Source organism: Chanodichthys erythropterus, chromosome 3, assembly GCF_024489055.1.
Source record: "Chanodichthys erythropterus isolate Z2021 chromosome 3, ASM2448905v1, whole genome shotgun sequence".
Taxonomy (NCBI): domain Eukaryota; kingdom Metazoa; phylum Chordata; class Actinopteri; order Cypriniformes; family Xenocyprididae; genus Chanodichthys; species Chanodichthys erythropterus.
The window spans coordinates 32,280,797-32,297,506 of record NC_090223.1 but is presented as its reverse complement, the minus strand read 5'-3'; the positions used below and the strand labels follow the sequence as shown (position 1 = coordinate 32,297,506).

The following is a 16,710-nucleotide window of genomic DNA, read 5'->3' as shown; positions in this document are numbered from 1 at the left end:
AAGCCTTGTCCTGTTAAATTCATTGCTACATCATTACTGTTCACCAATGTTAATCTCTTTTAAAGATTCATTTCATTGTAGAAGGCAAAAAACAAGGGGAGAGATTCTTCCGGGGCTCAGGCAAAGCTAAAATAAACAAAAATACTCATACAATTAAAGATATAGAGGACAAAAAATGTCCCTGTATGAGTTTTTGTTTGCCGTGTGTAGACAAATAGATATTCCTGAATATAAACATGATTACAATATTGATTTCATACAAAAGTTCAACAAGAAACTTACTTAACTAGAATATTGTCAGTTTTTTTTTTTTTTTTTTTATCCAAACACTTCCAAAGCAACAAAGCAGCATTTCATTTAAGCAAATAAGCCCCTTTTTTTTTAATGATTCAGTTCAATGACTCGCTTATGAAGACCTACATACTGGTTTTGAAAGTAATCTATCATTTATTTTGCCCTTTTTTTTTTTGCATTCAAAATTTTGTACTTGAACATATTAAACTCACAACAATTATTTTTGCAAATGCAACAGCCCTATAATGTCTTTAATTAAATATTTAAAAGATTGACATTAAACATGACATTTGTTAAGGTTAAACACTTGCTCTTGCAGCCTAAAGGCTTAAAAACACCCCTGGAAATCAATTTAATATCCCTTAAATAAATAAAATTCAGTGTTTTTTCTATCTACAGTAGTTCGTAAGCTAAAAAATGTATTTTCTTAAATTGATATTTTTCACAGATAGCAAATCTGATTAACATTATATCAGTGCTTGACATTTATTTGATGCTATTTTTGACATACTAGTAGCCTAACCAAATCTTTGGCCAATTATATTCACGTAAAGATCTTAAAAACTTTATCAAAACATAACAGCAACAAGCTGGGTTCATGGAAATGAGAAGCAAATGATTATTGCTGTAAAACTCCAAATAAATGTAGTGTGTGACTGTCATAAAATGAGAACTAGATACCTTTTGGACATACCCACACAGCCCCATGTTTTAAGCAACAAAGCAGCACAGTGCCACCTGCTGGTAGATGAGCAAATGAAGAACAAAAAAAAATGGATTGAGAAAGATGTTGAAAATCATTCAAGTAATTAGTGGTGAACTTTTATGATGTTAACCTATTCATGAAGTTAGTTTTTCTCCAATAAAATCATGAAAGTCAGTCAGAAAGTCAAATTACAAGCTTAATATTCTAGGACTTATAAAAAAAAAAAACTGGACTTCAGTAACCTTTGAAAAGCTATTGTTTAGTTTAATATCTACAGATCATAACATAAGCCCTACACCAACTTAGAAAGTTTTAATCTCCAAACAGCCAAACTCCGAAGCAAGTGCCAATTGTTTCACATGCTCAAAGAATAAGAGGACTATTTCCCATCTTGGACAGGTTCACAGTTGAGCATCTTTCTTCAAACCACAGTCTAGTCAAGATGAGCCATAAATACTCAGAGGAATGTGCATTTCAATGTGAACCCCATTAACAAACACTCATTTCATTCCTCTTGAAGTTGCTAGCCATAAAAAAAAAAATGCCACTTAAGTTAAACTGAGAGCCAGAGATTGAAGTCACTGCATCTTTTCTGTTAAAATGTCAGTTTCACATAAACGTGCTGGTCCCAGAAAAAGACATTAAACACTCAAACTTAAAATTCTAGCAGGGAAGTTAAGCTTTTGAACTGTAAACTGAGTGAATGAAAGTCTTTCTACTAGATCTGCATTTGTGTTATGACAGCATCATAACATCATATTGTACTTCTTCCAGCCAAATGCAAGAGGTGCCAATCACAACACAATTGGCAGAACAATTGTTTTCACTTGTGTTTTGAATAATGCGTTTCCTACAGTTTACATGTGCTCCTTTTGCTCCCGTGTTAATTAGAACATAGCATGTTATGCATTAAGAAAGCAAAGCACACAAACAACTTATCCTCACTGTGTTTATTTTGTTGGTGACTTTACATGTTTAGAAAAAGAACCCAAGGATTTTTCCTCCTGTGTGTTTCCGTCTGGCCTCCTCGTGGTCCATGATGCCAGCTGAGGTTGTCAAAACAATGAATCTGCAGAGAATGAGAGAGAAAAAAAAAAACATTACCAGGCTGTCCAAGATGGTGCTGCCCTTTGAATACATCTCGCCCTAGGCAGATGTTTTTAAGATGATTCTGCACTGCATTATTGAAATTTGCAAGATCTTAATGTAAACAAAGCAATGAAAATGGATCATTTGTCACAAATACAATAAAAGCAACGGCAAATATGGGCAAAACCAGCCTTTAGTTGTTCAAGGCGATTCAGTTACAAATAATGAGCAAATGTCAAAAGTTAATCAAGCATGACTATTAATGGTTGACCGTGGATTTTTCAATGGCCAACTCAAATGCAAAGAGGCCAAAGGCCAGTATAATGCAGATATCAATTCAAAAAAAGGCAAATGGGACAAATAAAAATTTTGTACACAATATTTACTCAATCACCAGATAAGTGAACCACCACTTTTCTGTTTAAAAAGAAAAAGAAAAAAAAAGTTTGATCACTCTTGCACACAACAAGAGAACAACATGCAGCAATTGACAAAGCTTAATGCTGCCTTCATGTGCAACTGGAATTATCGTAAATACAAATTTCCTAGTCATATATTGGATATAAAGCATTTACTACTGGGAAACAGAATTTTGATACCCGATTGAGTTGGGTGTGCCATAATCTTTAAACATGGGGCTGGCAGTATATGGATTTTTCCCAACAGATCTATATATTTATAAATGATGCAAGATGAGCCAATACCGTTTATATCATGCAGTAGTTTGACATTACGAAATCATCTGAAAAATAAGTGGATAAGCTTTATGCTAGTCTCCACTAAACTTCACAATGCAGTAAATGAGCGCCGTCGTGCACATTTGTGCCAAACAGACGAAGCGCAATAGGAGTGCCAAACTTCTGAATAAAATATACAAGTTGCTATAAAAAAATTTGTCGGACATTAAATGTGTCAATTAGATCTTTAAACATACAAGTGTATTTTTATGATAGCATTTTTTTTTATTCAAAACATACAAAATACAGATTTATAACATTTTGCCGTTCAGCCAAAACATATACAGCTATTTTTATTTAATTTTTTTGTCCATATCGCCCAGCCCTATTAAAACAGAACGATTGCTGCTGTGACTGGTATTCTTTATTAGTTTTTTTCCACAACAGATACATCTTGTATTTTCATTACAGTAGTGCGTATTTTTATATATATATATATATATAAAAAAAAGATAATTTGAAGTATATTCTGTTTCATGCACAGCAAATATAGCATGTATTTGACTGAAATTTCAAAAATCTAGATAGTGTGGTGAATGTTTAAATACTTGTCAAGAAATTGGTAACTACCCTATTCAAAATTGAATGTCTTTAAAACATTTTGGCATTTTAACATTTTAATAAAAATACCCCCCCAAAAAGGCAAGAATGAACATGGTGTCCTCCATGATTCCTATTCTTTCTGACAAAGCTCTTGAAAACAACAAGCTCGTAATTGACTTCCGAAGTGGTGCATACTCACAGAGCCTGACACTAGCTTACTATACCCTGAATTAAATTTCCAGCTTATGTTTTCTTTGTGAAAACTACATACAAATAACTTTATACATTATCTAAGAAAAAAATCCAATCAAAGGAGGAAGTTCAGCAGTTTTCTCCCATGAAGCATTGCAAATGCTGTTACTAAGAATGCTAACTATACAATGTGAGGACATAATCATTTTTATTCATGTACCATTTTGATATTTAATAATTCTCTGTCTCTCTAGATTTGGGTTTAGCAGATGGAGATCAGTATTTCTCATATTCGCATTCAAGAACTGTTGAATATGCAGATAAAGTTAAAAATCTGAAAATGAAGCACACACCCAACTTCAAAACACAAATCTAAACAAAATTATCTGTGAAAGCATAAAGCTATTGTAAAATAGTAAAATGTTAAGAAATATGAAGAATTTACTCACCCAAACTGTCTAGACGGGAGAAGGTTGTTCTGCCACTTCTCCAGATCCTTCAACTGCACATCAAACCGTGGGCTGATGACGCCACACTGCATTATATATAAATTGTTCAGAAAGTGCTACAACTCACAAGACTTACATAAAACATGAGTAGCAAAAAGGCAGAGTGCATCTGAAAAGCAAAATGAACCGTTTATATGACGCAGAACCCATAGAAGAAACTCAAGGCTTGTCATTTTGCCCCAGTTTCACAGACAAGGCTTAAGCTAGTCCTAGACTAAATGTATGTTTGAGCTGTTTTAACTGAACGCAACTTATTGACATATTAAGTTATGTCAGAGCCATTGTTTTGTTTCAAGATGCACATCAGTAATGTTTTTTCTAGTGAAAATTTATAGCTACTTTAAAATGTAAAAGCTACTTATATGTCCTAATTGAACTAAGGCCTAATCTTAGCTTAGACTAAACCCTGTCTGTGAAACCGGGCCATGATGTTCTGAAAAATATTTAAAATTTTAAAATTTCAAAACCCTCCACTGTGGGTTTCACCTAATAATGTAGATTAGCCAGGACTGTAGTCAAAATACCGCCTTCCATACTGTTTATATATATATATTAACATTGATGACACAAAACGCCTATTTGCCTAGTTCCGGTCCATTTCACTGGGCAGAACCCATAGGCAAACTATTAAAGGGTTAGTTCACCCAAAAATGAAATTAGATCTGCGTCTCGGTGTTTACATCCGGCTCAGTATTGGCCGGCTCCTGCATCAGCATCACACGCACGCCTCATGCTGCTCATGTGAACAGTGTCAGCCAATACTGAGCCGGTGTTCAGACGTAGAACCTGCAAGCTGCAACAAAAACAGCGTAGCAGAATGAGAGGAGAGAGACGAATGTGTTGAATAAAGTCGTTATTTTTGTTTTTGCACACAAAAAGTATTCTCGTCGCTTCATAACATTAAAGGGTTAGTTCACCCAAAAATGAAAATTCATTCATTAAATACTCACCCTCATGTCGTTACACACTTGTAAGACCTTCGTTCATCTTCAGAACACAAATTAAGATATTTTAGATGAAATCCGATGGCTCAGTGAGGCCTGCATAGGGAGTAATGTCATTTCCTCTCAAGATCCATAAAGGTACTAAAAACATTTAAATCAGTTCATGTGAGTACAGTATTAATATTATAAAGCGACGAGAATATTTTTGGTGCGCCAAAAAAAACTAAATAATGACTTATTTAGTAATGGCCGATTTCAAAACACGAATTACAGCGTTATGAATCAGTGTATTGAATCTGCTGTTCGGAGCGGCAAAGTCACGTGATTTCAGCCGTTGGCAGTTTAACACGCGATCTGAATCATGATTCGACACTGATTCATTTGTGCTCCGAATCTTCCTGAAGCAGTGTTTTGAAATCGGCCATCACTAAATTAGTCATTTTGGGTTTTTTGGTGCACCAAAAATATTCTCATCGCTTTATAATATTAATATTGAACCACTGTACTCACATGAATTGATTTAAATACGTTTTTAGTACATTTATGGATCTTGAGAGAGGAAGTGTCATTGCTCCCTATGGAGGCCTGACGGAGCAATCGGATTTCAACTAAAATATCTTAATTTGTGTTCTGAAGATTAATGAAGGTCTTACGGGTGTGAAATGGCATGAGGATGAGTAATAAATGACAGAAATTTCATTTTTGAGTGAACTAACCCTTTAAGGTTGAATCACTGTAGTCACGTTGACTATTTTAACGATGTCTTTACTACTTTTCTGGATTTCATCAAAAAATCTTGATTTGTGTTCTGAAGATAAACGAAGGTCTTACGGGTGTGGAACGAAACAAGGGTGAGTAATAAATGACATTATTTTCATTTTTGGGTGAACTAACCCTTGAACCTTAGCACAAAGTACACCTACATGTCAGGGACTAACATCTAACAGAAAAAAGCCACTTAAATTCACTTACAGTTAATGAAAAGTTACAGTAATATTCATTAAACAGTATTTTTTTAATAAAACCAATAAGCCACTAAGTATTTATACTGTGAATATAGAAGATTGTGATCTGTCCGTGCAAGAAAGCCCTTTAGTCGTCTCTAAACATACAACACAGTACAAGTCTCTGTAATTTTAGACATTCATCGTGACCATCTAGAGAAGGTTAATTAAACCACACTTACCTTGTTCAGCCTTCCTGTGAGATTGACAACAATTTTTCCAGCTCTGTGATCATCAATGATCTCAAATTCTCCAATATAACCTGCAAAGATCACACAACCAGCTTGAGCAGCTTGTTTCACCAGTCTTTAGAAGACACTGAAAGGCTCATGAACCAGCTTACCATGCTTCATCATCACAGTAAGAAAGCGCACTATAACTTTAGAGCAGGGCCTGATGAGAACCTGGCGTTTCCCACGTTTCTCGGCATTGTTGATGCTTTTCAGCGCATCAGCGAGAACGTTCATGCGCACCATGATGCCTGCGGGCGACAAAAACATGTTCAATATACAATATTTAGTCAATATATGCGTCACACAGCCACTGCCACAAGCCAAACCGCTAAAGCCAGGTACACGTCGACACAGCGGATTAAATACAAAACTGCGTTTCGTTAAATAGTAGTAAGTTAAGTGAAAACTGTATATATAATATATATATTTCTCTGGCACTACGCGAAATGCTTACCGGTTTATTAGTGGATGAATTAACTTAGCAAATTAAGCTATCTGGGTTTGTATCCACACTAACCCTTTTCTACTAAAAATCAACATACATTTCTGAATAAAAACAATGCACCGGAGTGCTTGATAACTTTTGTCTGATTCGGGTTATTCGTGTCTGACGCCAGAAACATGGACAGGCTCTACTGAATGCTGGAGGTTCAGACTCATGAATATCAGGGAAATATATGCGTCCAAACTGACACGACTGACCAAATGATTCGAGAATCTGGCGTTTAGGATACTCATAAACATATATTTCAGTCTAGCTGTGGCTGATAGAGGACGATGTTCGTGATTTAAACAGATTATTCAAGCATTGTAGTAATCCTGAACCTTACCAGTTCTGCAATATGGCGGAAAGAGGAAGGAAGAGGGGCGCGCGGTGCGATTTGGGAAAAAATGTACTCTCGCGAGCACAGAAGGACACTGCATGTTGAATCACTGCCACCTACTGGTTTGGAGCGCCTCATTGACAGTATAGAAACCTAGAAACATATTCATTATATACATTGGTCTAGATGAATATAATATTTTCTCAGGGTTTTCTTGTTTGCTTATTCTCTTTATAGTCAATACATCTATAAAGTCAATACAATCTTATATGGACCAGTATTCAGATTGTTTTTGCCTGTACACTATTATTGTTTTACTAAGCTATACTGCTATTATAGGCTACATGTTGTTAGTCTAGTTAATCTAGTGATCTAGGGATCATTAATCTAGTGCTTTAACACCCTTATGGAAATATGTGACCTTGGACCACAAAACCATAAGGGTTTGAAATTTATCATAGATGCAAACTCCTCACCTTTCAGTGAGAATTCACCTTTTTGAGATCAAAATACGTCACCAATGAGATTTGTATAGATCCAATGAGAAAGCTATGCTATCCAATGCTGCAACAATATGTTTTGTTTGTTTGTTTGTTTTTCATGAAAAATTACAGTTTTGGACATATAGGGTAATAAAAAATAACTACAAATGAGCATGTAAAGCAAATAAAAAAATCTGTGCCCAGCCCCGCACAATGCACTTTTCCCCCCTTACCTGTTTGCATCCCTGATTTACAAATCACGCCTTTAACGTTGTCCAAATGAAGTCCTTAGCAATGCATATCCACTCACAAAAATACATTTTTTATATATTTATGGTAGAAAATTTTCAAAATATCTTCATGAAACATGATCTTTACTTAATATCCTAATGATTTTTGGCATAAAATAAAAATAGATAATTTTGAACCATACAATGTATTGTTGTCTATTGCTACAAATATACCCGTGCGACTTATGACTGGTTTTGTGGTCCATAGTCACATGATAATATTTTGTAATTATCATTTAAATCTGACTAATTTTCCAAATTGTTTGTCATAAATCAACATCTGTTCAAATGTTATGTGGTTTCTAATCAAAACTTGACTTTCTGTTACGAAACAGGACATTGATTTCATCCACGTCCGCTAGAAGACATCAGGACTTAAATCATGTTTATCAGGCATTTTTGGAGACACAACAAGTGAATAGGGAAAGAAATTATATTTAAATATTCCTATGAAATATTAGATATTATAACAATCTTGTCAATTATTACTCCAGTTATTACACTTCTTTTTTCATGTTGCCTGAAAACACATTAATATGCAAAATTAGATACAGTGTATACATTGTATATAATGGGAAAACACATTTATGGCCATTTTACCCACATACTGAATAAAGCAAAATGGCATATCAAATCATTCTGTTTTATCTTTCATAACATAGTTTAGAATCATCTTTATACAAAGTTTGGTATAAAAAATCCTGAAAACTTTTTTTTTTTCATGTCAATTCATGTCTTATTTTATTTTTAAAAACTGAGTCCTAGTGTCCTCTACAGAGGACATATCATAACATGAATAAAATTTGTTCTGGTAGTCAGGAGAAATATATATATATATATATATATATATATATATATATATATATATATATATATATATATATATATATAGGCCTATATAAATAAAACCCTCTGAATTCTACAAATTTAACTCGGGGCATTTTTAAGTTCTATTGATTTTTTGCCCCGACATTTTTATTTTTTACGGTCCTATTTTCTGTCATCTTCCAGAGGTTGGAAAGACAAAAACGTTCTAACTCAAAAGGCATTTTGTATTCATACTGTATGTAAAAACAGACCAAACACAATTCATGCACATTGTTTATTCGGTTGATCATTTCAGATGATGCTGCATAATCTCAACAGTGTAGCAGTACAAAAGGAGCAGCTACGCTTAAAGGTAAAAACAAAACAAAATCACTTAAATTTTATGTCAGATGGAAGTATTGTTTGGACAAAAAATTTGACAATGGAAGTATTGTTTGGAAAAGTCATTGATAAGTGCCACACAGTAACCACATCTGGTCAGAGTCTATGGTGCATGTCCATTTTGCTGGTTCTTCAGCAGGAGATCCATGTAAGCGCCATCGATCAGATCCTCCTCCTTCACTCCCAGCTCCAGCATCAGCTGATTTGCGATGGCCACTCCTTCTTCTCTGCTCTGGTGATCTTTCATCACCACCTCAAGCTCCATGAAGTCCCCCAGGCCCTCCACAGAATCAACATGCACCCTGGTCTGTCCCACCATATACAGCCTCCTCTCCTTCTTCACCTGCCCCACTTGCCCCAGTGCATCTGTCAGAACCTTGACAAGCCCCTGTGGGTCGTTGGTAGGGGTTATGGAGTAGTTTGACAGCTTGGGTCCTTCTGTATCTGGCCTTTCATAGAAGATCAACTGCCCGGTCCCATCCTGAAAGTCCCTGAGTTTCAGCCGTCCTGCGGGCACTTTGAAAAACGTGTCCTGCTGACGGATCACAGTCCCATCTGTACCGCTCAGCTCTTTTGCACGCTGCGTGAGGTAACGCAAGTTACGCAAAGCTGCTTTTATTTCTACATTAGACGGCATGTTTACAAAATATGCGTATTATAATAGCGCACTTTTCGGTGTAGAGCTGCAGTCAGTGTGAGATCCAGAAGCTCTTGTTGCTTTGGCGCGCTCACACACAAACCTTTAACGCGCATGTGCGGTAGTGATGACGCTATTGATTCATCCAAATGATTCGAATCTTTTGAATCAGGTGTTCACGAAATCCGAAGCATTATATGACTGTCATTTATTCAAGGTTTCGTTAAAAACACAATTCGTTTACAAATCCGACCGAAAAACGTCTTGTTATACTTTATTACAATTAATCATTGAGATAATATTTAAACGTTTTCTTCATAAATGGCATCAAAGAACATCTATCATTTCCCCCTCCATTTGGTCAACAGCTAGGCAACTATAAAAAGGACATTAATAATTGCCTAAATAAATAGTTTAATCTTTGTTACATCATTTTAATTGTGTGGTCATCAGTCATACACAGTTCTTCCGTTCCCTTTCTTGATATGAATAAGATTGGCTTGTCAAAATGAACTTAAATAGATCAGAAATTAACACGCATTTGCTCAGGGAAAAGCGCGTATGAAGGTGGAATGAAAATATGAGCGCCGAAGTTAACGAGAACGATTCATAAGATTCATTCAAAAATACCGATTCGAATCCAGAACGAATCCCCACTACAGCGCATGCGTACAGCACCGCTGTGTCTTAAGTCAAATGTCACGTAGAATTTAAATGGATTTTCAAACAAAATAATTACACGACTTTAAAGCATTGATATATTTAGGACAACTGAAGCTTATTAGTTATCGGAATAGCACATAATCCGTAGTGTCGCTAGTCTTCTTGGCTTTGCAGAGACATGTTTACATCCCAGACATCTTCCTTCCAGGAGTCCATAGACGTGGATGAAAGGGATGTAGACTTCGACAACGAGGAGATCGCCGGATACAGCCAGAAAATACAACAGATTAACAGCTACTATGCTATATATTACTACCAAAACACAAGGTACAGTGGTTTTCACTTTTGACTAATCTTTGAATGAGATAGTGACATTGTGCTAAGGAGGTGCAGAATGCATTGCAAAATGTTAGTTTTAGAAACATTTTGCCCTTTAATGCCTCATATTGAAGAAGAGTATATTAGATTTATGCATGTATAGTTAGGTCTACCCAGTCTTTTGCTTCTTTTCTACGTGTATGAATCAAAATTAACTATGTGCTTATTATAAGAATTAAGCTTGCAGTTGCATGACAGGAAGAGCAATATCTTACATTTGCAGCATAGTTCACAATAGTGAGTTAGTCTTATGAAATCATATGACCGCATCTTGGATGAGTTATGCACAGACAGTATATACAGTAAGACATTGTAAAATACCACACATGAACATGTAGGCCAGTTATAACCCAGGAGCTCTTAGCATATTAATGCTTATGAAGTATTAAATGCATTATCAAACTACCCAGATCTGAGGCTTCTGGAGAGAGTGTGGCCTGGAGCCAAAGGAGATCTGACTCAACCACAAGTCAAGATGACTTTAGGTAAAAAGGGTCCCACCATCATCTCTCAGTCATCACTGTCCAGTGGCTTTCAGTGTTGTGATGGAAGAAAAATCATGGCTTCAGTCGAAAAAATGCTCTGGCTTTTCATCATGTTGACTTGCTCATCTCATCCATAACCATTGAACTAATCAAACTCTCTCAGTATGTATCTCTGCTAGGTGCTGCTGGTGATTGTGTGAACATCTATCTATGCTTCATTAACTGCTTGTCTGTCCGCTTGTTCACTTTGTGCATCCTTGTTGATATTATAGTTTTTTAACACATATTTCTCTCTTAAAGTCTCACCCTGCTGGACGCCAGCTTGCCATCCGAGGCGGAACCAGAGCTACGAAGCTACATCTCTCGCAGGCTGAGCAGGGGTGCATTACTGGGGGGTATGGGTAACATTGCCACTGTGGAACTAAGGTACATCATATCAGTGCTGTTATTGCTAACTAAAACTATAAAAAAATGTTTTTGTTAATTGTAATGAATAAAATATAAATGTTAAATTAAAATACAATAATACTATTCATGTAATATATAGTATTAATACATCTACATTACTCATTGTTTTTATTATCCTTCAGTGCACAACTAAATATCCAAAACCATACCTCATTGTCATTCAGTATAATATAACCATGTATTTTCTTTCTTTACTGATTCAATGTTTATTTGTGTTCAAGCATCCCTGAGCAAGCGGTGGGCTGTTACTGCTGTCTGCTGGAGCAAGAGAAATCTCCGGAACAGCCTGAGGCCGATGGCAACGGCTGGGTGGTGTGTCTTCTCGGAGGATCAGAGAAGGGCCTGAATCTATATCCTCGAATCACAAATGACTGAACACTAAAATTGCCATGAAACGATAGTCTTCTTCCCTGTTATGAGTGACGTATATACAAGTGAAACAGCTTCTCGAACAAGTTGAAAAATGTAGGGCAAGACTTGATTTTGTCCATTGGGAATTGATTGATGGTTGTGGTTTGCTATAGAGTGCCCTAGGGATTTGGACAGCATTTCTCATGAAAAAGTGGATAAGTATTCATAACAGCACAGATCATAATCAGCGAGCATGTTTTTAAATAATGTTGTTTTTTAAATAAAGTTTGAGGACGCTTGTTGGTGGTGACGTTGATCCGCGACCATGGTGTGCTGTAGTCCGTTTATAGCCTACTGTTAGCCTTTTATATCTGACGACTTTATTTAGGCTTCAAAATCTATAAATGTTGTGTTAACTTGTAAAGATTATCTTGATAGACAAAACGTGTAAGTGTCATAACCCTTTGTTAAACACAGAGATTATTTTCTGCGATTTTCCAAAAGTCTATGGGAAAAATGCATAGGCTTTCGATCGAGGGAACCTGTGCGCCGCTAACTTCCCGGTTGGCCTACAAAAACGTGTCTTCCCTGGGGCACTCTATTTCTGTGATGTCAGGTGATGACAGGTTGTCCCGCCCTCATGCCAGTAAACACATCATTAGAGAAGAGAAGATGTGTCACTGCAAGAGGGAGGGGAAGTTGTTTTTATAAGAGTATGAGGGCACATGAATTAAAAAAAAAAATGTGCATGCACGGATAAATAATTTAAAATCATAAACTGCGATATTCCCTATAAATAAACTAGAATTGTCTATTTTAATTTTATGGTGACTTTAAACTAGGAAATACAGCATTGTGCATTAAGAAATTATGTGATATCAAGTTTTACTAATGCATTCAAACGCAGTTCTCTCTTATTAGGATAATTAATTAATTTTACTTAACTGTACAAACATTCAGAATTGAGCTGGACAAATACGTCCAGGGTCTGCAGGGCGTTTTGACTCCAGAGGTGAGGACAGCTTTTTTCTTTTTAAAACAATGAACATAACATGCATGTTGAAATTGGTTTGTTTTGTTGAAGTTATATTTGCTGGCACACTGCTTTTGATATCCATTTGCTGTAAACCTTGTGGGTCTGGTTACAGATGCAGAACTTGGAGACAGATGTCAGACCCTACCTGAACCAGTGGTATGAAGAATCAGTAATGCACATTCACAGGGTGGTTCAGCTGTTGCAGGCAAACGTTGGGTACCTTCTGCATGCTGTAAGAAACCACTGCTGTTTAGATCATGTATATTTTACATCTGAAACAATAATATACTGTATTAAATTAAATGGTAAATGAGTTTAACATCACATCTCTGCTGCAGGCTTTGAGTCACAAGCTTGTAGAGGTCACAGGGGCAGATGAGAAGACAAAAGCAGATGTAGCAAGGTGAGCAAAACAACATGATCCTTTTATTCAGTACTCTTGCAGTTTTATAGTGTTACGTACTGATTGTTACATCTGTCTTGATTAGATTTATCAAAGCAGCAAGCCTGCAGGGTCTTGTCCAGGAAGACACAACTACAGCCTCCCTCTGTAAGGCCATTTCAGAGGACTCTAACACCAATCTGATCATCAACTGCTCAACCAGCCCTCCCACAATAACCAATGAAGGTCAGCAGCATCATCATCATCATGATCTCCATTAAATCTACAGGCTTTCTCCTTTCATACACATGTTATGTTGATAATGTTGTGTTGGTATTTTAACCTCTGCAGTCAGTAACCGGTTCTGTGATGACTGGATCCAGGCCTTCGTCAATGCTGCAGAGCGCTTTAACCCTTTCCTCCTCCGTCAGATCCTGGAGAACTTTAAACTTAAGGTTAATGTGCTTCTGATTGTGCATAATAGCAACCTGGTATCCAGATAATACATTTAACAATAGATTGTTGTTCACTGATTTTTTTTGTTGCTTGCTCAATTTACCTTATTATAATTTAATAATAAATATTTAATCATTAATTTTTATTACAGAAGTTTACTTAATTTGTGTAGGGGCATATAAATCATTTTCATTGGCATTAACATAGAATTGCTGAAAAAGTTACATTTTTAGCATGCTAACATGCTATTGGTAGCATATAGTTAAAGCAGAACTAAGCAAGATTCACGAAGCTCCCCCTACAGTTTCCTTCAGTGAATGACACTGTCATAAATACTCCAAGCGCAGCTCTGGACTACAACGACTACAACACTCGCCAGCGCAGTAGTTATGCAAATACAGTACAAGAAAGAGGAGGTGGGTAATTTGCAAATACAGTACACCCGATGGAGGTGGGTAATTTTCAAAATTGTCTTATAAAGACATAATATATACATTGTTTTTGAATTACCACAAAGCATTTTGTCACTTTCGCGTGAACGTGAACATGAGGTGAGATTGTTTCGGGTCGGTGCAGCTCAAGTTGCAAGTGCTGTTTTCTGGCGTAGACGTGCCAGAGGGGGTTAGTGCTTGCCTCAAACACACCACTACAAGTCAATTAACCATCGTAAAGACTTAGAAAACTATTTATGAAGGTAAAAAAAGTTACTTAGTTCTGCTTTAAAGGGATAGTCCACCAAAATTCAAAATTCTGTCATATACTCATCCTTGTCATTCCAAACCTTTCTTCTCCTGAACACAAAAGAATATGTTTTGAGGAATGTTGATAACCAAACCATTTCAATTCCCATTGACCTCCCATATTTTTTTTTTGTCTTTAAAATAGAAGTCAGTGGGATCCAAATTCGTCTAGTTACCAACATTCTTCAAAATATTTTTTTGTGTTCCATCTTACTTTCTAATTTATTTGGGTCAAAGAATATTTTTTAAAGTTATTTTGGTAACGCTCTTCTGTCTGGTTTCCAGATCTCGCATATAACACTTGTAATTACTAATTTATTTCTGGTAACCCTCTGCAACCAATCTGCAGATTGATTTAAGCATTAATATCTAAAACTATTTTGTTGTAAACATTAACTTGCAGTATAATTAATGAGGGTATCTTAAATGTAATTTAATACATCAGAAAAGGAATTATTACATTTTAAAAGTATTAAGAGTATTAACTTAAATTTAAAATTTAAAAAGTATTAAATAATAATAATTATTAATCAGTTAAATTAGTATTAAATTAACAAAAATTATCTGTATATGATAATCTGTATTTTACCCAACCTGATTTAATAGTGATCGCATTCAGAAATGTCAATTGCATCATTTTGGATGTCATCAATAATGCACATGCTTTCTCCATGCAGGCCATCCAGGACATGAACAACCTGAAGCGCTTCATCCGTCAGGCTGAAATGAGCCACTACGCTCTGTTCCGCTGCTGTCTGTTCCTGCAAAGCTGTGGAAACGGGGACGTGCTGCTGCAGAACGCACGCGCCGAGCACAGCAGCCTTCCCGAGGCCTATGGAATCATAAACGTCCTGGAGGAGTTCCTCGGTGAGCAGGCGCAGGGCACGCTGCACTGACAACTCGCCGCCTGCAGGGGGCCACAAAGTTTCATACACTCACCTGTCTGAGTGGTCTGCATTTTGGGCACTTAAAAACACTAAATATAGTCCATCTTTTTGTGCGTGTTGAGGTTGATTATCAAAGATTGAAAAAGATTTTGCTATGATGTGCTGCTGTATGTTGATGTGGGTGCTTAAAATGATAAACTAAATAGATCCTATAAAATGGGCCAATGAAAAATCCATGTGATTAAACTGACTGATTCTTAATAATGTGTATATAATATTAAGACAGTAGTGTTTAAATGTGACAACTGATTCTAGGATGTAGTCTCAGCTGTGTAGCAGTCATTGCTTTGAAGATGTGTGATTTTAAAACCATTGTTCAGCCGACAATCCCATATGAAGTTAATCACGTAATCAAGAAGCTCTGCACAAGCTAATAGCCTATTATCATTCCAGTCCATTTCAGTAGAAATATGACAGTGACCTGCATTGCCTGGTTTATCATTATATTTTTTAGATAAGTGCATAATTTTTACATTTTGATATTCCTTTTTGTCCTTGTTTGCTATTTCACTATTTTTCCAGAGACAGAAAAAACCTCTGATAATCATAAATTCAGAAATCGGATGTAAATGTAATGGAAATAACAGTTTTTTTGGAAAAAAACATACCTTAAAGGGTTAGTTCACCTGAAAATATAAATTCAGTCATTAATTACTCACCCTCATGTTGTTCTACTCCCGTAATACCTTTGTTCATCTTCAGAACACAAATTAAGATATTTTGGATGAAATCCGATGGCTCAGTGAGGAATCCATTGCCAGCAATGTCACCGAACTTCTCAAGTTACATAAAGGTATTAAAAGCATATTTAAAACAGTTCATGTGAGTTCAGTGGTTCAACCTTAATATTATAAAGTGACAAGAATACTTTTTGTGCGTTAAAAAGCTTTACAAAATTTTTTGCTTCGAATCAGTGGTTTGGAGTGCCAAAGTCACATGATTTCAGCAGTTTGATACGCTATCCGAACCACTGATTCGAAACAAAAGATTTGTTAAGCTACGAAGCAGTGTTTTGAAATCGGCTATCACTAAATGTTGTTGAAAAGTCGTTATTTTGTGTTTTTGGTGCACAAAAAGTATTCTTGTCGCTTACCACTCTAACTGTTTTAAA

At 36.0% G+C, this 16,710-nt stretch overlaps 2 protein-coding genes across 3 annotated transcripts; one reads left to right on the top strand and one right to left on the bottom strand.

Moving 5' to 3' along the window:
* Positions 1-1,935: 1,935 nt before the first annotated feature.
* Positions 1,936-7,106, bottom strand: rps15a (ribosomal protein S15a). Its single transcript, XM_067381858.1, has 5 exons — positions 7,082-7,106; positions 6,362-6,499; positions 6,201-6,280; positions 4,011-4,096; positions 1,936-2,069 (listed from the first exon to the last, which is right to left on the bottom strand). Exons 2-5 carry the CDS (start codon positions 6,492-6,494, stop codon positions 1,976-1,978), a joined length of 393 nt encoding a protein of 130 aa, XP_067237959.1. The 5' UTR covers positions 6,495-6,499; positions 7,082-7,106; the 3' UTR covers positions 1,936-1,975.
* A 3,265-nt stretch (positions 7,107-10,371) lies between these two features.
* Positions 10,372-15,559, top strand: c3h17orf75 (chromosome 3 C17orf75 homolog). Of its 2 annotated transcripts, XM_067381856.1 has the most exons (10): positions 10,372-10,683; positions 11,145-11,219; positions 11,520-11,645; positions 11,909-12,039; positions 12,995-13,050; positions 13,187-13,306; positions 13,413-13,477; positions 13,563-13,702; positions 13,808-13,911; positions 15,330-15,559. In XM_067381856.1, exons 1-10 carry the CDS (start codon positions 10,535-10,537, stop codon positions 15,546-15,548), a joined length of 1,185 nt encoding a protein of 394 aa, XP_067237957.1. In that variant the 5' UTR covers positions 10,372-10,534; the 3' UTR covers positions 15,549-15,559. The 2 variants fall into 2 exon arrangements, with proteins under 2 accessions (XP_067237957.1, XP_067237958.1); XM_067381857.1 differs by lacking the exon at positions 11,145-11,219.
* The last annotated feature ends 1,151 nt before the right edge of the window (positions 15,560-16,710 follow it).